This window comes from Coregonus lavaretus (genome assembly GCF_964263955.1).
Source record: "Coregonus lavaretus genome assembly, contig: HAP1_SCAFFOLD_854, whole genome shotgun sequence".
Taxonomy (NCBI): domain Eukaryota; kingdom Metazoa; phylum Chordata; class Actinopteri; order Salmoniformes; family Salmonidae; genus Coregonus; species Coregonus lavaretus.
The window spans coordinates 128,990-150,678 of NW_028166959.1; the positions used below are offsets into that span (position 1 = coordinate 128,990).

At 44.0% G+C, this 21,689-nt stretch overlaps 1 protein-coding gene across 1 annotated transcript; it reads right to left on the reverse strand.

Annotated features, from left to right (window-relative positions):
- Window positions 1-1,137: 1,137 nt before the first annotated feature.
- On the reverse strand, window positions 1,138-21,689 carry LOC311114067 (uncharacterized protein). Its single transcript, XM_084189339.1, has 8 exons — window positions 21,530-21,689; window positions 6,728-6,858; window positions 6,365-6,612; window positions 5,964-6,204; window positions 5,774-5,870; window positions 5,465-5,698; window positions 4,552-4,727; window positions 1,138-1,364 (listed from the first exon to the last, which is right to left on the reverse strand). Exons 1-8 carry the CDS (start codon window positions 21,533-21,535, stop codon window positions 1,148-1,150), a joined length of 1,350 nt encoding a protein of 449 aa, XP_084045465.1. The 5' UTR covers window positions 21,536-21,689; the 3' UTR covers window positions 1,138-1,147.

Sequence of the window (21,689 nt, forward strand, 5' to 3'; positions counted from 1 at the left end):
CATTTTTATTTTTGTTTCAACCCATTTTGAAGTGTTGATCCCAAAGTCACACATTGGCCCCATTATTTATAGAAAGACCCTAATAACTACCAATAGACCTACTAAATAGTCAATCAAATAATGACTGTAAAACGTGGAATGCATTTACTCAATTCAACTAATAAGATTTATTAGTGACTAAAGGATTAACACTCAATTACAGTGTACATGAAATACATGTGACATTACAGAATTACACAGAGTAAATGACTATCACCTAAATACAAAATGGCAGTCAAATTCTATGTGACCATTTAGTCACGGTAATTAGGCTTCTCCAAACTCTGATGCTGCTGATGGTCATTAGAAGCCTACCAAACTTGCTAATTGCCTGGTACTCAGAATTCTATTGTCCCTCTAATCACTCTGACATCAATGCAAATGTGATCGCAAATCTAATCAAACACTTAATGAGAGCCCATGATCTCATGTTGCGCAACATTTCTTTAGGCTATGCGATTGCGTGAGAAAACAGAGTGATGGCCTCTATTAAAAAGAGGAGGATCCCATCAGCATTCTATAGGCTAGGCCTACTATATCTATTTCTCAACCTTCCTTATATTAAGCACATTGCTTCTCTTTAAAACAGGAGTATAGCCTACCTGGCTGGCACAAAAATGAACCACGGGAAAAGCGTCCTCCATTCGCTATTTAAGTGCATAGATGACATGTATTTTTAAACTTCAGAGTTGATTTTTTATTTCTAAGGGCTAATCGGGGACATTTTCAGGACAGCTCAAGCCCAGGACACCAGACTCTGGTACTGTCCCCAGAAATCGGGGACATCTGGTCACCCTATCCGGCTGTTTACCATTGAAAAATAATGTCACAGTTCTGGTCTACTCAAGAATAGGCACCAATAGGCACCAATGTGATAGCAGCTGGGTCTTGTCTGATTAGTTCATTGAATGTATATGAACCAGAAAAAATTACTGAGTGGGATGTATCACTTTGTCTTCCATTTCTGACTACTCCTTCCTTCCTTCCTTCCTTCCTTCCTTCCTTCCTTCCTTCCTTCCTTCCTTCCTTCCTTCCTTCCTTCCTTCCTTCCTTCCTTCCTTCCTTCCTTCCTTCCTTCCTTCCTTCCTTCCTTCCTTCCTTCCTACCCTCAGATTAGTAGTCCTGCTTGATCTAGTGCTTTATCAACATTAGGCACCAGTTGTCTCTCATAGTCCCAGACCCTCTTGTCTTCATGCAGCTCTTTCTTGGTCAGTCGTCCTCGTAGGGGAACTCTGACATGGATGATATGACACACATCAGGAGGAACCTTCACTGTCTGCCCGAAGTTACGCAGCACAGAGTGGACCGACGTCTGCTCCACTGCCCTGAGGTCAGAGACACAAAGGGGTTGTTAGACAGAGTGGACTGACGTCTGCTCCACTGCCCTGGGGTCAGAGACACATAAGGGTTGTTAGACAGAGTGGACTGACGTCTGCTCCACTGCCCTGGGGTCAGAGACACAGAAGGGTTGTTAGACAGAGTGGAACGACGTCTGCTCCACTGCCCTGGGGTCAGAGACACAGAAGGGTTGTTAGACAGAGTGGAACGACGTCTGCTCCACTGCCCTGGGGTCAGACACAGAAGGGTTGTTAGACAGAGTGGACCGACGTCTGCTCCACTGCCCTGGGGTCAGAGACACAAAGGGGTTGTTAGACAGAGTGGACTGACGTCTGCTCCACTGCCCTGGGATCAGAGACACAGAAGGGTTGTTAGACAGAGTGGACCGACGTCTGCTCCACTGCCCTGGGGTCAGAGACACAGAAGGGTTGTTAGACAGAGTGGACCGACGTCTGCTCCACTGCCCTGGGATCAGAGACACAGAAGGGTTGTTAGACAGAGTGGACCGACGTCTGCTCCACTGCCCTGGGGTCAGAGACACAGAAGGGTTGTTAGACAGAGTGGACTGACGTCTGCTCCACTGCCCTGGGGTCAGAGACACAGAAGGGTTGTTAGACAGAGTGGAACGACGTCTGCTCCACTGCCCTGGGGTCAGAGACACAGAAGGGTTGTTAGACAAAGTGGACCGACGTCTGCTCCACTGCCCTGGGGTCAGAGACACAGAAGGGTTGTTAGACAGAGTGGACCGATGTCTGCTCCACTGCCCTGAGGTCAGAGACACAAAGGGGTTGTTAGACAGAGTGGACTGACGTCTGCTCCACTGCCCTGGGGTCAGAGACACAGAAGGGTTGTTAGACAGAGTGGAACGACGTCTGCTCCACTGCCCTGGGGTCAGAGACACAGAAGGGTTGTTAGACAAAGTGGACCGACGTCTGCTCCACTGCCCTGGGGTCAGAGACACAGAAGGGTTGTTAGACAGAGTGGACCGATGTCTGCTCCACTGCCCTGAGGTCAGAGACACAAAGGGGTTGTTAGACAGAGTGGACTGACGTCTGCTCCACTGCCCTGGGGTCAGAGACACAGAAGGGTTGTTAGACAGAGTGGACTGACGTCTGCTCCACTGCCCTGGGGTCAGAGACACAGAAGGGTTGTTAGACAGAGTGGAACGACGTCTGCTCCACTGCCCTGGGGTCAGAGACACAGAAGGGTTGTTAGACAGAGTGGACCGACGTCTGCTCCACTGCCCTGGGGTCAGAGACACAAAGGGGTTGTTAGACAGAGTGGACTGACGTCTGCTCCACTGCCCTGGGATCAGAGACACAGAAGGGTTGTTAGACAGAGTGGACCGACGTCTGCTCCACTGCCCTGGGGTCAGAGACACAGAAGGGTTGTTAGACAGAGTGGACTGACGTCTGCTCCACTGCCCTGGGATCAGAGACACAGAAGGGTTGTTAGACAGAGTGGACCGACGTCTGCTCCACTGCCCTGGGGTCAGAGACACAGAAGGGTTGTTAGACAGAGTGGACTGACGTCTGCTCCACTGCCCTGGGGTCAGAGACACAGAAGGGTTGTTAGACAGAGTGGAACGACGTCTGCTCCACTGCCCTGGGGTCAGAGACACAGAAGGGTTGTTAGACAAAGTGGACCGACGTCTGCTCCACTGCCCTGGGGTCAGAGACACAGAAGGGTTGTTAGACAGAGTGGACCGATGTCTGCTCCACTGCCCTGGGGTCAGAGACACAACGGGGTTGTTAGACAGAGGTTCTATTCTATTCTAACCTGGGTCGTACTTTCATCTTGTAGGGGTGGTAGATTCTAACCAGAGCCCTATACTACGAACTCTGAGTTCAACTTGAGATAACCACTAACACAAATGTGGCTCACCTTTTAGCCAGGTACATTTCTATGGCAACGAATCCTTCAGAACTAACCTGCTCTGGGGCAGGCAAACTCAGGGCTAACTCTACTTATCCTGAATGAAATGTCTGAGTCGTGAGTTGAGGACCAATGAAATCAGGTTCCCATCATCCCTTTCATTTGAAGAAGACCACTGATTAAATATTGTATTAATCAAATGTATTTTTTGTGTGTAAAATAATCGTAATATTAAATACTTATCACATTACACATTAAGTAATGACTGGCTGCATTTGAAACTTCACACACAGTATAACTTTTGTATGACTTTATACAATTATTTTATCGATAAGAGTGAGAAAAAAGGTGCGTGTGCATTGATAAGCACACCAAAGACGGCATTAACGATACGTAATAAAACAAAGAGAGAACTTCTAATGACCTTTTTCACAACATCACCTGCTGAATTTGCAAGATAGCTTTTCTTTCATGTTGATTTAGGAAATAATGAAAATGTGACACTGACTCGCCCATGGATTTATGTTTCAGCATTGTCTTAATATACACCTTTATACGACACACTGACGTCACGCACAGATGCGCACGACTCTTGGCTGCAGTAAGAAAGCCATCGCCATCTGCGCCCATTCATCATAGTACGTTTTTATTACTTCTAAACAAAATAACTTTTTGGGGTTACAATGATGTTTGATTATTGCTTGAACAGCCGCTAAGATTATATTTGGTTGTGATCTTTGCAAAATAACTATTTTGGATGCAGCAGTTGTTAGCTAGAATGCTAACGCTCATTTACATAGGCTGTAGCAAAAGCTAGAAAAATAGCCATTTAACTGGTTGAAGTTGAAGTGTTTTTTAAGTGTAATGCAGTTGATTTGCGATGATGACACAAACATTATGTTAAGCAGGACATTGCTTGCAAACACAGAAAGGGGTTTATGAAGAGTTTGGCGTTCGACTAGCCACGTGTGACATGCATGCGCAGTTACAAGTCTGTAATACTGATGAAGCCTGAGCTGGAAGGTGAAGCTAACTGAAGCTGGCTAGCTTTAGAAAACCCTGAGTATATCTAGCTAGCTTCTTAGTATACTACTCTGGGCCATACTATCATCTTGGAGGGGTGGTAGATTCTAACCTGGGCCGTACTATCATCTTGGAGGAGTGGTAGATTCTAACCTGGGCCGTACTATCATCTTGGAGGGGTGGTAGATTCTAACCTGGGCCGTACTATCATCTTGGAGGAGTGGTAGATTCTAACCTGGGCCGTACTATCATCTTGGAGGAGTGGTAGATTCTAACCTGGGCCGTACTATCATCTTGGAAGGGTGGTAGATGCGATAGTCTGGCTCCTCTCTGTAGATGTGCTCCATGATGTTGATCCCTGGAACATCCCTCCAGCGGGGCCGTTCAAACTTTCCACTGGGCTCAAACTGGGACTTAGGGAAGATGTGGTTCTCTATGAGGAACACTTCGGCCTGGGGAGATGCGGGTGGAGTGAGAGAAGGCGAAAGAGAGAGAATGAATTCAGATTTTTTTCCTTCATATCCAATCTATTTTTCTCACTGTCCACACTTTTATTGTGTTTTGACCCATATCAGATTTGCACATTCACACTGATGTAGCATACGAAATAGCACGCAAACACAATCCTCATTCAATGTATGAAAAATGTATGCACTCACTAATTGTATGTCGCTCTGGATAACAGCGTATGCTAAATGACTAAAATGTCAAATTTCTTGTCACTGTTTCTTTAAATGTTGGGGTGGTTATCTTGGTAACGGCAGGTCATGTGCAAAAACAAACACTTCAGAGCACAACAATTCTGATCTGAACATCCAGACTGAGGATGAGAACCACAGACGAATGTGGTATCAGAACTCAAAAGATAAGATTCCATGGCTGCGTTTACAGTCAGCCCAATTCGGATCTTTTTTCACTAATTGGTCTTTTGACCAATCAGTTCAGTGCAAAAAAATATCTGCTGTGAGAAGATCTGATGTGATTGGCCCAAAAAACTATTAAAAACCAAAAACACCAAAGATCAGAAATTCCTGTTTACACATTATCGGATTTGTATCAGATATGCCAAATAATTGGCAAAAAATTCTGAATTGGGATGCCTGTGTAAACACAGCCTAACATGCACACTACACACATAATGATCTTCCTTAACACACATACACACTACTTCCCTGAGTCCTCCCCCTACCTTTGGGTGTTGCCTCTGAAGTACATCCATCATCTGGGGCAGGGTTTGATGCTGGTATGGAGTTATAATCTCATCTATGTCGTTCAGCAGTACATAGCGTGACTGATACATATGTCTGTAGACACAGTCATTCAGAGTGGTCAACTGGCCGTAGTAGTGGATGTCCCCTCCATGTTCAATGGGTTGCCACCCACGGGACGGGCTCATGTGTTGGTCGATAGGCCAGGGCACCACCTGCAGTCAATCAATTAGTCAATTAATTAATCCTATCTATCTATCAATCCATCCATCAAATCAATCAATTCCTACCTCCACAAAGCCCTCCTGTGTATAACTCTGTAGCAGTCTCTCCAGGTCTGGTCCACAGCTGGTGTTATACACCACAACATGCTGCACTCCCAACAACCTGCAATATAGCAATTAATTAATCAATCAATCAACCAGTTGATTAATCGATCAATCAATCAACCAACCAAACAATCACTCAATCAATACCCACTTGTACATCTCCAGAGTCTGGGTGACCTGAAGCACGTTGTTATAATCACCAAATAAATTGGACCAACAGACAGTGAAGTTGAATTGAAACTCCTCTTCCTCCATTTTCACAAGGTTCTGGATGCGGAGAAAGGATTGGTTCTGAGCGAGCTTGGCGTCAGCTTGTGTGGCGAGGGTCACGTGTGACGGGTTGCAGTCGGGAAGATTCGGACAAAGGACGTCGGTCGTCACGAAGGGGAAACCTTTATCCCAATACAGAACAGGGACACATATATTTACAGTATAGGGAAAACTAAATCAACAAACTAATCAGCGAATCACCAAGCCCCTTATTTCATTAATTCAGGTGTTGATTCAGGTGTGTCAGTGCAGGGCTAAAACCAAATAGCAAATTGCAGGTACCAAAGTGGTCAGAGTGCATCTGGACTTCAGCCTTCGTTCCATTAGCCCAGTGAGTCCCACAGTAGAACACACAGTACAGAGGCTGGACAGAGTCTCGTCTGAAGATACTGATGATGCGTACGGAGCATCCCGTCACACGATGTTCCTTGTAGGCCCCCACCATGAAGTGTTTGGTGTCGTTGACAGGCGTGATGGACTGGTCAGAGATGTGGCGCGGATAGAGGTGCTGGTGGTTGCCTGGCTGTGACCTGAGGAATCATGGACAGATGTTGTATTTCTACAGCAGAAATGTGTGTCCAAGACAATTTTTTCCTTTTACCACTTTTATTTAGTTTCTTGATCGTACGGCAGTCTTCACGGTACCTGGACAATGTGAAGATGATGTAGACCATGACTGCCAGAGCAGAAGCTATCAGTAGAGGAAACATACGCCTCTTCACCATCATGAGCCAGACCTGGTACGGTAGTTTATGGAAGGTGAAGAGTGAGGTGACCTTTGAAGAGAAGGGAAAGTTAATAATGTAGTCGCACTTGCTCTCTGGCTGCGTTTACACAGGCAGCCCAATTCTGATCCTTTTTTCCCACAAATTGGTCTTTTGACCAATCAGGTCAACTCTTTTGCCCATAATTGGGCAAAAATTCAGAATTGGGCTGCCTGTTTAACCTCTTAAGGATCGGACCCTTTTTTTCAATTTTCGCTTAAAATGACATACCAAAATCTAACTGCCTGTAGCTCAGGACCTGAAGGAAGGATATGCATATTCTTGATACCATTTGAAAGGAAACACTTTGAAGTAAATTAATGTACATTTACATTTAAGTCATTTAGCAGACGCTCTTATCCAGAGTGACTTACAAATTGGTGCATTCAACTTAGGATAGCCAGTGGGACAACCACCACTGGGGGAGGGGTGGTGGCACAGGAATCCTCATCTCTCCCAAGTGGACATTCTCAATTTTTCCCCTGACCCATCTGTCTATTTCCTCATTTGAATTCCATGCTGTCACAGTCACTAGCCCATTTAAGCTTAATATCCTTGTCATCTATCGCCCTCCAGGTTCCCTTGGAGAGTGCATCAATGAGCTTGACGCCTTGATAAGTTCCTTTCCTGAGGATGGCTCACCCCTCACAGTTCTGGGGGATTTCAACCTCCCTACGTCTACATTTGACTCATTTCTCTCTGCCTCCTTCTTTCCACTCCTCTCCTCTTTTGACCTCACCCTCTCACCGTCCCCCCCTACTCACAAGGCAGGCAATACGCTTGACCTCATCTTTACTAGATGCTGTTCTTCTACTAATCTCACTGCAACTCCCCTCCAAGTCTCCGACCACTACTTTGTATCCTTTTCTCTCTCCCTCTCCTCCAACACTACTCACTCTGCCCCTACACAGATGGTAATGCGCCGTCGCAACCTTCGCTCTCTCTCTCCCGCTACTCTCTCCTCTTCCATCCTATCATCTCTTCCATCTGCTCAATCCTTCTCCCTCCAATCTCCTGATTCTGCCTCCTCAACCCTCCTCTCCTCCCTTTCTGCATCCTTTGACTCTCTATGTCCCCTATCCTCCCGGCCGGCTCGGTCCTCCCCTCCAGCTCCGTGGCTTGATGACTCATTGCGAGCTCACAGAACAGAGCTCCGGGCAGCTGAGCGGAAATGGAAGAAAACTAGACTCCCTGCGGACCTGGCATCTTTTCACTCCCTCCTCTCTACATTTTCTTCATCTGTTTCTGCTGCTAAGGCCACTTTCTACCACTCTAAATTCCAAGCATCTGCCTCTAACCCTAGGAAGCTCTTTGCCACATTCTCCTCCCTGCTGAATCCCCCCCCCCCCCCTCCCCTCTGTGGATGACTTCGTCAACCATTTTGAAAAGAAGGTTGACGACATCCGATCCTCGTTTGTTAAGTCAAATGACACTGCTGGTCCTGCTCACACTGCCCTACCCTATAGTTTGACTTCTTTCTCCCCTCTCTCTCCAGATAAAATCTTGCGACTTGTGACGACAGGCCGCCCAACAACCTGCCCGCTTGACCCTATCCCCTCCTCTCTTCTCCAGACCATCTCCGGTGACCTTCTCCCTTACCTCACCTCGCTGATCAACTCATCCTTGACCGCTGGCTATGTCCCTTCCGTCTTCAAGAGAGCGAGAGTTGCACCCCTTCTCAAAAAACCAACACTCGATCCCTCTGATGTCAACAACTACAGACCAGTATCCCTTCTTTCTTTTCTCTCCAAAACTATTGAGCGTACCATCTTTAGCCAACTCTCTTGCTATCTCTCTCAGAATGACCTTCTTGATCCAAACCAGTCAGGTTTCAAGACTGGTCATTCAACTGAGACTGCTCTTCTCTGTGTCACGGAGGATCTCCGCACTGCTAAAGCTAACTCTCTCTCCTCTGCTCTTGTCCTTCTAGACCTGTCTGCTGCCTTTGATACTGTGAACCATCAGATCCTTCTCTCCACCCTCTCAGAGCTGGGCATCTCCGGCGCGGCTCACTCTTGGATTGCGTCCTACCTGACCGGTCGCTCCTACCAAGTGGCGTGGCGAGAAGCTGTCTCTGCACCACGTGCTCTCACCACTGGTGTCCCCCAGGGCTCAGTTCTAGGCCCTGTCCTATTCTCGCTATACACCAAGTCACTTGGCTCTGTCATATCCTCACATGGCCTCTCCTATCATTGCTACGCTGACGACACACAACTAATCTTCTCCTTTTCCCCTTCTGATAACCAGGTGGCGAATCGCATCTCTGCATGTCTGGCAGACATATCAGTATGGATGACGGATCACCACCTCAAGCTGAACCTTGGCAAGACGGAGCTGCTCTTCCTCCCGGGGAAGGACTACCTGTTCCATGATCTCGCCATCACGGTTGACAACTCCGTTGTGTCCTCCTCCCAGAGTGCGAAGAGCCTTGGCGTGACCCTGGACAACACCCTGTCGTTCTCCGCTAACATCAAGGCGGTGACCCGATCCTGTAGGTTCATGCTCTACAACATTCGGAGAGTACGACCCTGCCTTACACAGGAAGCGGCACAGGTCCTAATCCAGGCACTTGTCATCTCCCGTCTGGATTACTGCAACTCGCTGTTGGCTGGGCTCCCTGCCTGTGCCATTAAACCCCTACAACTCATCCAGAATGCCGCAGCCCGTCTGGTGTTCAACCTTCCCAAGTTCTCTCACGTCACCCCGCTCCTCCGCACACTCCACTGGCTTCCAGTTGAAGCTCACATCTGCTACAAGACCATGGTGCTTGCCTACGGAACTGTGAGGGGAACGGCACCTCCGTACCTTCAGGCTCTGATCAGTCCCTACACCCAAACGAGGGCACTGCGTTCATCCACCTCTGGCCTGCTGGCTCCCCTACCTCTGCGGAAGCATAGTTCCCGCTCAGCCCAGTCAAAACTGTTCGCTGCTCTGGCACCCCAATGGTGGAACAAGCTCCCTCACGACGCCAGGACAGCGGAGTCACTCACCACCTTCCGGAGACATTTGAAACCCCACCTCTTTAAGGAATACCTGGGATAGGATAAAGTAATCCTTCTACCCCAACCCCCCCCCCCCCCCCCCCCCAAAAAAAAATAAATAATAATAATTGTAAAGTGGTTATCCCACTGGCTATAAGGTGAATGCACCTATTTGTAAGTCGCTCTGGATAAGAGCGTCTGCTAAATGACGTAAATGTAAAATGTAAATGTGTAGAAGGATTACTGTTAGACTATTCCAGGTATTCCTTAAAGAGGTAGGGTTTCAAGTGTCTCCGGAAGGTGGTCAGTGACTCCGCTGTCCTGGCGTCGTGGAGGAGCTTGTTCCACCATTGGGGTGCCAGAGGAGCGAATAGCTTTGTAGGAGGTATAACACATTAGATCTGGTAAAAGATAATACAAACAAAAAAAACATTTTTTTTTTTTTTTTTTGTTCCATCATCTTTGAAATGCAATAGAAAGGCCACAATATAATATTGCAGTTTAGGCACAATATAGATGTTGGCCAGTAGATGGCAACAGTGTGTGTGCAAAGTTTCAGACTGATTTTACATTTCAGTCATTTAGCAGACACTCTTATCCAGAGCGACTTACAGTTAGTGAGTGCATACATTTTCATACTGGCCCCCCGTGGGAAACGAACCTACAACCCTGGTGTTGCAAACGCCATGCTCTACCAACTGAGCTACACGGGACTGATCCAGTGAGACATTGCAATACTGGACTATTTTGTATCAAGTCTGCCCAAATGTGCTGAATTGGTCAATTGATACATTTTCAAGTACATAACTATAGAGAACATACAAAAATGATACGGTAATGCAAAATGTAAGTTTACACACTCCCAGGAATGTCATACATGATGGATCATTAGCTTATACACTAACTTTCACACATCTAGATGGCCGGGTGGGGTGGGTGTGGAGCCAGAGACAGCAAGGGTTCAAACTGTAGAACCCAGTTCCTACATTTGAATATAACAATGGATTTTATCAAACAAAACTAGCTGACATGTATAGTGTTGAGTCATCCGCATACATAGACACACTGGCTTTACTCAAAGCCAGTGGCATGTCATTAGTAAAGATTGAAAAAGTAAGGGGCCTAGACAGCTGCCCTGGGGAATTCCTGATTCTACCTGTATTTTGTTGGAGAGGCTTACATTAAAGAACACCCTCTGTGTTCTGTTAGACAGGTAACTCTTCATCCACAATATAGCAGGGGTGTGAAGCCATAACACATATGTTTTCCAGCAACAGACTATGATCGATAATGTCAAAAGCCGCACTGAAGTCTCACAAAACAGCCCCCACAATCTTTTTATCATCAATTTCTCTCAGCCAATCATCAGTTATTTGTGTCAGTGCAGTGCTTGTTGAATGTCCTTCCCTATAAGCGTGCTGAAAGTCTGTTGTCAATTTGTTTACTGTAAAATAGCATTTTATCTGGTCAAACACACTTTTTTCCAAAAGTTTACTAAGGGTTGGTAACAGGCTGATTGGTCGGCTATTTGAGCCACTTAAGGGGGCTTTACTATTCTTAGGTAGGGGAATAACTTTTGCTTCCCTCCAGGCCCGAGGGCACACACATTCTAGTAGGCTTAAATCGAAGATATGGCAAATAGGAGTGCCAATATCGTCCGCTATTATCCTCAGTCAGACCCCGGTGGCTTGTCATTGTTGATCGACAATAATTATTTTTTCACCTCTTCCACACTTACTTTACGGAATCCAAATTACAATGTTTGTCTTTCATAATTTGGTCAGATATACATGGATGTGTAGTGTCAGCATTTGTTGCTGGCATGTCATGCCTAAGTTTGCTAATCTTGCCAATGACAAAACAAATACTCAAGTAGTTCGCAATATCTGTGGGTTTTGTGCTGAATGACCCATCTGATTCAATGAATGATGGAGCGGAGTTTGCCTTTCTGCCCAAAATTTCATTTAAGGTGCTCCAAAGCTTTTTTCTATAATTCTTTATGTTATTTATCTTTGTTTCATAGTGTCATTTCTTCTTATTTTTATTCAGTTTAGTCACATGATTTCTCAATTTGCATTACGTTTGCTAATCGGTTGTACAGTCAGACCTATTTGCCATCTCTTTTGCCTCATCCCTCTCAACCATACAATTTTTCAATTCCTCATCAATCCACAGGGATTTAACAGTTTTTACAGTTATTTTCTTAATGGGTGCATGCTTATTAGTAACTGGGATAAGCAATTGCATAAATGTGTCAAGTGCAGCGTCTGGTTGCACGTCATTACACACCACAGACCAACAAATATTCTTTACATCAACAACATAGGAATCCCTACAAAACGTATTGTATGACCTCTTATACACAATATTAGGCCCAGCCTTTGGGACTTTGGTTTTCCTAGATATGGCTACTATATTGTGATCAATACATCCGATGGATTTGGATACTGCTTTCAAACAAATTTCTGCAGCATTAGTAAAGATATGATCAATACATGTTGATGATTTCATTCCTGTACTGTTTGTAACTACCCTGGTAGGTTGATTGATAACCTGAACCAGGTTGCATGCACTAGTTACAGTTTGAAGCTTTCTTTTGAGTGGGCAGCCTGATGAAAGCCAGTCAATATTTAAATCACCCAGAAAGTATACCTCTCTATTGATATCACATATTTTATCAAGCATTTCACACATGTTATCCAGACTCTGACTGTTAGTACTTGGTTGTCTATAGCAGCTTCCCACCAGAATGGGCTTTAGGTGAGGCAAGTGAACCTGTAGCCATATTACTTCGACAGTATTTAACATGAGATCCTCTCTAAGCTTTACAGGAATGTGGTTCTGAATATAGACCGCAACACCGCCCCCGTTGGCATTTCTGTCTTTTCTGTAAATGTTATAACCTTGTATTGCTACCACTGTATCATCAAAGGTATTATCTAAGTGAGTTTCAGAGATTGTCAGAATATGAATGTAATCTGTTACTAGCAAATTATTGATTTCATGAACCTTGTTTCTTAAGCTTCATATGTTATCGTGGGCTATTTTTAACACTTTTCTGGGATGCTTGATTATTTTTCTTGCTTTACTGGGAAGCTTAGCAGACGTAGACATACTTGGGTTATTTTTATTAGTGCAGGGTGAGCTGCACACAGTGGACTTCCTACAAGGGCACACCACCTCAGTGCTAACAGTATTACTCTTGTTCATGGCATATGAGTACTGCATACAATAGCTGTAGGATCAGCAAAGGCATTCCGGGCAGTAAGAGGGACATAAATTAGGTTATTTACATTGTGTCTTTCAACGCCCCTAGGATAGTGTACATTTGCTGAATCATTATGACAACTCAGCGACACAATGGTAGGGATTAAATGAGCTAGACTTGGACATTGGTAAGTCATTGTCAACGCAGCCTTATCATGCTGTGAAAGGATCCAGGAATCCAAATAATTTGTGTGGATCCCATCCTCCTTATAATACAAGCTTTGTTTCCAGAAGGTGTCAAAATGGTCAATAAATGTTACACCCACAGAGCTGCAATAGTCTTGTAGCCAGTTATGGAGGGCTAAAAGTCTGCTGAACCGTTCAATGCCATGATTTAGGGAGGGCAGAGGGCTAAAAGTCTGCTGAACCGTTCAATGCCATGATTTAGGGAGGGCAGAGGGCCAGATATTATGGGGTGTTTGTTGGTGTCAGGTGGATACATGCATGACATGCAAAATACTGTATCTAATGACACTCAATGGGCCTCAAGTTCAAGTTTAAACTTTCTGCATTGTTTGTCCCAGAGAGGGCAATAGTTGCTTTGCAGCAGGGGAGCACCTATGTCATAAAAAACATATCAAATCCACATGGACCAGAATGGAAATGACAGCAAGGGACCACAAGGGAAATAAGTAATTGACTTTATTGTATTATCTCTGTCTAGTTTTGTGCTGTGTGTATGTATTTCTTAAACTTTTTGCCCTCCTATGAAAAAAGTGCCCTTTTGATTGGTAGTGGGGTTTTTTAACAAAGTATTTTGTATATAATTGTTGGTCTCGTTTCTCTCTTGTACATTTAAATGCAACGAATTGTCCTTCAAACTACATAATCTCTCAGAATGAAGGAATCTTTTTTTAAAGTCCCCTCCCCCGCCCTTCTGCCACCGCCAGCACTAGTGCACTGCTCCACTCATCCTGCATGGTTACTTCATCCAATTCCTATGCTGTTATACGACCGGGTAAAATGTATGATACTATACACCCTCTAATTAATATGACATTGTATGACTGCTATTCCATTCATAATATAACCTAACGTAACATAATATATCATACTAATAGAATGGAACAGGTTTATGGACCAAATCCTACGAATTGCCCTGAGACCAGGTTGCAACAGTGATAGCAAAGAAGAAAATATACTTTTAATTGACTCCCTTTCATCTGTGGTTCTAGCTTGCTTAGCCTACAATCCCACTGGACAAAAACTGGTTCAATCAATGTTGTTTCCAATTCATTTCAACCCCCCCAAAATCTAAAAGTCAATAACGTAAAGGCATTTGATATTACTTTCATCCAACTTTTAAACTAAATCCTATGACATTGTGACAAGTGTTGTTGATTTCACGTTGAATTTACGATAGTTGTCAACTCAACCAAATGTCAATCAAAACTAGACGTTGAACTGACGTCTGTGCCCAGTGGGATGTGTGATGAGTGAGTGTGTTGATGGAAACTTAGGCTACAAGACAAACCAGCCTACAAATAAACACCTTGGTTGAACAGAAACAACGGCAAAAATGATTAATGCACAGATTATGGATGTGCTCACGTCAAGCAGACCTACGACAAAAATAAATAGTAAAACGTTAGCCTAAAATCCAGTGCCTGTTATGCTAACATGCAACGTGTTTGCTGACATCCTACTCACTGTACTCTGTGTCATGCTAACCATGATAAGGAGTGGCAACACAGAGTGTCAAGGAGTGGAAAGATAACTCAAAGAGACTGGTAGGCTGCCTCCACCACCATGCTTCACTGTGGGGATGGTGTTCTCGGAGTGATGAGAGGTGTTGGGTTTGTGCCAGACATAGCATTTTCCTTGATGGCCAAAAACCTCAATTTTAGTCTCATCTGACCAGAGTACCTTCTTCCATATGTTTGGGGAGTCTCCCACATGCCTTTTAGCGAACACCAAACGTGTTTGCTTATTTTTTTCTTTAAGCAATGGCTTTTTTCTGGCCACTCTTCTGTAAAGCCCAGCTCTGTGGAGTGTATGGCTTAAAGTGGTCCTATGGACAGATACTCCAATCTCCGCTGTGGAGCTTTGCAGCTCCTTCAGGGTTATCTTTGGTCTCTTTGTTGCCTCTCTGATTAATGCCCTCGTTGCCTGGTCCATGAGTTTTGGTGGGCGGCCCTCTCTTGGCAGGTTTGTTGTGATGCCATATTCTTTCCATTTTTTAATAATGGATTTAATGGTGCTCCGTGGGATGTACAAAGTTTCTGATATTTTTTTATAACCCAACCCTGATCTGTACTTCTCCACAACTTTGTCCCTGACCTGTTTGGAGAGCTCCTTGGTCTTCATGGTGCCACTTGCTTGGTGGTGCCCCTTGCTTAGTGGTGTTGCAGACCAGTGGCGGCTCCTGAAAAAATTCTCAGGGGGGGCAATTTTTCTGATGATTTAGGTGACCTACACACATTTTAAAAAATATATGTCCAGCAACAACATGAAGACAGGGGCAGCATATAAGTCAATACTGATATACACATTACTTGCTTCAAAAAGGCCTCATGGTTGAATTGGAAATATGTGCACCTGAGCATAATTCACAACAAGCAAGCAGGAGCTTTTGATAGAGGCTACTGAAAACATTGATGCAAGTTATTGGTAATAAGACATTTTTATAGACTTCCATATTCTGCCCTCTTGTATAGATTTGTGAAAATGAACAGTGATAGACATTTTGCCTGAAAACAGAATTTGAAAATAATTTATAGAAAAGGTAAACACAGCTATCTGTATGGCTTTGTAAAAATGAACAACCATATTCTGGCCAATTGTATAGATTTGTAAATATGAACAACCATATTCTGGCCAATTGTATAGATTTGTAAAAATGAACATGAACAGATTTATATATTTTTTTTTACTTTAAAAAAAATGAAAAATAACTATTTTAAACAACATCAACTGTGAACTGATTTGGGCGTGTGTGTGTTAAAGAGACAGACAGGGAGGGACAAAGAGAGAGGCTACATTACTTGTACTGAAACTGTTCTCTTCTCTCTTTCAATGCAGCAAAGCGGTCAATGGCTTTCTCATTGAAATCAGGCATGCTGAGGACTAGTTCCCTCTCCATGGAAAGCATGGCCAGTGCATTCAGACGTTCCTGGCCCATTGAATTTCGCAGGAATGTCTTAACTCGTATCAAAGTTGAGAAACATCTCTCAGCTTCAGCTGTTGTCATGGGAGTAGTTATGAGGATGTTCAACAGAGTCACAGTCTCAGAGAACGTCTCCTGGAGGTTGTAGCTCATGAGAACCTGGTACAGTGCCAGTGCACCACAGCAGCCCTTGAATTCAGGATTCTCATAGATCAGATATAGTTCTGTCTTGAGCTTTGCCTTGCTCAGCATGGGGTATGCATTCACAGTGGCATTCAGAGCCTCATCAGGAAATGAATGGCAGTACCTTTCAAACATGTCTGCTTGCAGTAAGGTAGCACTCACAAGGTGGCCAGAGAAAGAGAACCTTTCTTTGGTGTGATCCAGGATGGTGTTGCAGACCTCTTCAGACAGCCTCTGCTTCTCCTCTTCTCTCAAAGCTGTTCTGGGTCTTTTGGCTCCTGTTGCTTCTTGCAGCTGCTGTTGAGAGGAGTCCCTGAAGGCAAACAGACCAATGTGTTTGTTGGCTTTGTACAGTATTGTTGTCTATGTGATGCACAGGTATATGCAATGTATCCATGTATAGTACAAATACTTCAGTTCCACTTAAAATGGGCAGGGATGCATAAAGTCTTTAGTGTTTAAGTTAGCCTTTGTGTCTCACATAGCCTGGATGTTCAGCACAGTATACAGTGGTGCTCATAAGCTTATGAGCCCATGCTAAAGTTGACTAAAAAGAGGAATAAAAAAGAAAAGAAAATTGGTGTCCTTAAAGGTTGGATTTTCCAACTTTTTTAATTAAGTCATTAAGATCAATTTCCAAAAGATGATTAAAAAAAAAAATTATTCCTCTTTTTAGTCAACTTTAGAATGTGTTCATACACTTATGAGCACCACTGTACAGTACACATAGTATATAAAATAAGCTAGATTACACCACTGGCCATATATAATGAGAATAATGTAATTTCAAACACAAATGCAGTCTCCTTTCATGCATACATTTTCAAATAAAGCTCTGCTTTGAGAAAGATCGAATGATATTGTTTAATCTTACCTTATGGCCTGCACACTGCTTGTGAAGCTGTCGAGGGCACGTTTGATGAAGACAGCATCGATGTCCTTCTTCTGTAGCTTCTGGTACAGAATGTCGACGTGGGGCATGATTTTGTGAAAAAGCCCCAGGAAAAAAAAAAAATCTTCATCATGTAGCATCCTCACGTAGCCAGATGCCTCTCTCACGGTGGGCTGGTCAAATGAATCCAATGAACCCGTCCGGATGGCTTCAAAACATTCTATGAGGTCGTCTCGATTCTCGTAGACAGTGTTCACGACTCTGCTGTTGAAGTTCCACCGTGTGGATGAAGGTCTGGGCAGTCTTCGTGCAACAGTCTGGTCAAGAATGCTGGTGCGTTTGGGTGACCGGGAAAAAAAAGTTGCAATCCCGCTCAGATCGGAAAAGAAAATGTTCACTTTTTTGATGCGAGAAGTAGCTTGCTGCATGATCAAATTCAGCTGATGCGCATAGCAATGCACGTAATGGGCATTCTTGAAATGCTCACGCACCTTTTGCTGCACACCAGCCTTCTCTCCCCTCATCACACTGGCTCCATCGTAAGCTTGCGCAATGAGTTTGACTTTCTCGTCGTCGGCAAAAAGACCGTTCAGTCTCTCCAAAAGCACTGGCGATTGAGACTGAGGTTGATTCCGAGATGGGAAGGAACTCAAAAAAGCACTCCTGCACTTTGTGGTTGCTATCTATGTACCTCAGCACAAGCACCAGCTGTGTCTGTGTAGAAACGTCCGTGGTCTCGTCAGCTTGGATAGCTACGAAGTTCGCCGACTTCACCTCCTCCACAATATGTTCCCTCATGACCGCTAGCATACACTCCAGTAGCTCGTTTTGAATGGTCTTTGATGTGCCCTTGAAAACTTTAGCATTTTTAAGATGGTCATCAAACACCTCATCTAATTGTGCCACAAAGTTGACAAGTCCAAGAAAAATACCAGGGTTGGTGGAGCCCTCAGTTTCATCTTTGCCTCGCAAAGCTAACTCAAACACTCCGCAAAACTTCACACACTGGATTAGCCGGCAGAGGATGTGGCGGTTCTTGCTAACCTCATCGTTGTGGCGGCGGACAGCTAGCCTGTATCCCTCATCCAGTTGAGTGGCAATGTTCACTCTCCCCAAAGCAGACAATCTCAAACAGCTATCCATGTGGGTCTTTGACAGCTCATGTTTCTTAATCTTTTCTGAAAGATGGTGCATGTCCGTTACACCAGTCGCTGTCCAAGCGGTGCTGTCTGCCGTGCCGCCTTCAGGGTGAAAGAGTAAGAAGGGGTAGCAGAAGACTGCATTAGCTACATCGCAGCCTGCTAGCCAGGTTTTTCGTTCGTACCAATTTTTGGAAAATCCTCGGGTGTAGGACTTTCCCCCTTTAGTAGAAACCTGTTGAATTATTAAATTTGGTCTGGGAGGTCCTAATTGTTTCGTTGCCAATTTATCTTGATTTGTTCGCCGACAAAAAGGAACTTCTTTCAAAGAGACAATCGAGTTGCACTGAACGCTAGCCATCTTGACAGTAGTACGTGAATTGATTGACGCTGCTACCCGCTCTTTTCTTAGTTATGTTCATGGTTATGTTACGTATGACGAAAGCGCGTAAGTGCAAGCCCTCCCGGAACCCATAGAGATTGTATTGAAAGCTCTGATATTTGAAAAAAAAAAAGATTTTACATGAGAGTCTATGAGAGACTTCTGGGGCGATTTTCAACCTGACTGAAATCGCCCCAAAAGGGGCGGGCCATTTGAAGCACGACTTTAGCCTGATTGGACATTTAGTGGCAGATCAGACGTCTAGATTAGAACACTGATAACTACTGTTGCCGTGATATAATTGATTAGAAAAAAAATCCCTTCCTTTTCCCGTTTGGCAGTGCGTCGCCCATATCGCCCTAATGAACACACCGCCCCTGTTGCAGACTCTGGGGCCTTTCAGAACAGGTGTATATATACTGAGAATTTTTTGAAATAAGTTATTTTTTTCATTTCACTTCACCAATTTGGACTATGTCCATTACTGAAATCCAAATAAAAATCAATTTAAATTACAGGTTGTAATGCAACAAAATAGGAAAAACGCCAAGGGGGATGAATATTTTTGCAAGGCACTGTATGTCAATCTGTGCTTGAATTAGTGTAAATTAGAGTTTGCACTTTTTTGGTAGGCCTATTCCATTCCAATCTCCCATTGAAGCAGCCTGCTAAACTACAAACAGCACAGCTCAAATAAGTATTTCACCCATGTCAACAATGTAATCGCAATAGGCTACAGACACTGACTGACACTGCAGGAGACTGGGATTTCATCGGCTGTGAAAGTTCAGCCAGCCAAGGTCAAAACCAGGACCAATCTCATCTCCAGCTGGCTGTACATGGAGCGCTGCAACCAACACCCTCTGTAACTCAGAACTAGCACTCTCGTTCTCAGCAGCAGACCCTTATAGAAAATCCATGTGAAATCATGTGAAAACCTATTTTTTGAACACTTCACATGTTTTCACATGTGTAGTTTCATGTTATCACATTAACGTCACATAAGATCACATGAAAATGTGTCTTCGGAAAACTTTACGTGATCACACATGAAATTCATGTTTTTCCCGTAAAGTGAGTTAGGTGCACCCGTAAGGCCAATGTCGTCACACACACACACACAGTCGACACAGCTTAACGCCATCATGCGGATCATCACTGTCACACTACGATCCACCCCCGCTTCCGTGGGTCCCCTGTCGTCGTCTCCGTCCCCTCGCAATAACCCACAAAATGATTGAAAAGTATCCACCGCCCACACCTGCCACTACAGGAGGAAGTCTTCAACCCACCAAATATACGCCCCCCATCAAGAAAGCCGATTTGGAAAGACCCACCCAAAACAAACTGTAATAATATGCCATTTGGCAGACGCTTTTATCCAAAGCGACTTACAGTCATAGAACAAGCGTTAAAATGAATGCACCTAAAGGGTTTTAAGGCGCAAACGGCTATGGAGAAGAATCAGCAATCACTTACAATTTCACTCGCTAGCAGAGGGGAAGTTGAAAAAAAGGATCAGTAATATCACACCACAACAGACAAATTCAACCACAAACGGCAAGTATGACCACAAACAGTTCATTACCAGACAGTCTATTCAGTTTAAAGTGGGATTTTTTATTTTTTATTTTTTTTATTTTTGGAGAATAGCCTAAGCTCATTGAACACCAAGTGACAAAATGGCCAAATCCAAGGATTTTGGCTGTGGCTGAATTGCATCATAACAAAGGCTATAACAAACATAACCATTGCCTTGGGACTATAGGGTGATAGTGTGGGACATTACAATATGGGAGGCGGCTCCTATAATCATCACCACTCACGCTAAGGGAATTACGTGGTATGCTGTTATCAGTATTACACAACAGGGAACCAGTATCACGTCAGTTTGTGACGTGGTTAAACTCAATGTGTAGCCACTGATAACATTCCACTGGGAACAGATGTCAATAATAATAATATGCCATTTAGCAGACGCTTTTATCCAAAACGACTTACAGTCATGCGTGCATACATTATTATTATTATTATCATTTTTTTTGTGTATGGGTGGTCCCGGGGATCGAACCCACTACCTTGGCGTTACAAGCGCCGTGCTCTACCAGCGGAGCTACAGAGGACCACGTACTGTAATCCGTTCTATTACAAGCAAAAATATTGTATTCAGATTACTGATACTTTTGAAAACCTAGATGATTACTTATTGGATTACTTTTAAATTCAGAAAGGATGTTTGCGAACAAATAAATTATGGCACCTTTCAGTTTCTCATCAGGATCCTGGCAGCGCAGTTCTGCGTGTAGTGTTGTTCCAACTGACAACTTTACCAGGACGAGGACTTGCGGATGTCAAGCTCTTTCCAAAAGCCTATGTTGAAGCAAGCTAAATGACACGTTGTTTACTTAGTTAGCTAGGTAGCTCATGCCAAATGAATAGGTTACTATAACGTATCTGAAAATACATGATCAATTGATGTTTACTGATCATGAAATGCATGCAGTTACTTGCTGTATAACTCTGATGATAGAGCTAAATGTGGAATAATCGGAAATGTCTGTGTAGTTCTGACTATGCTATTCAAGAGGTGATGATATTAAAAACAAATAGTTATAAAATGTATTTACCAATCTCTTGAAAACGGCACGTAGCCTAGTTGTTAATCGTTTTAGCGAAAATCGTATATATTTCTGGCACTAACATCAATCAATTTCAAGAAGGATCGGAATATACCTGCATGTAGGTCCAGGAAAAGGTGCAAATTATATCCACAAAAAACTAGGTGATGTGTAGAGAGATTCACATCCAAGCACTAATATTTTTTTAAAGTTCAAATTGTTTAGTGGAATCCACCAGACGCAGCCAAACCATGGAAACGGTGTGGATATCACAG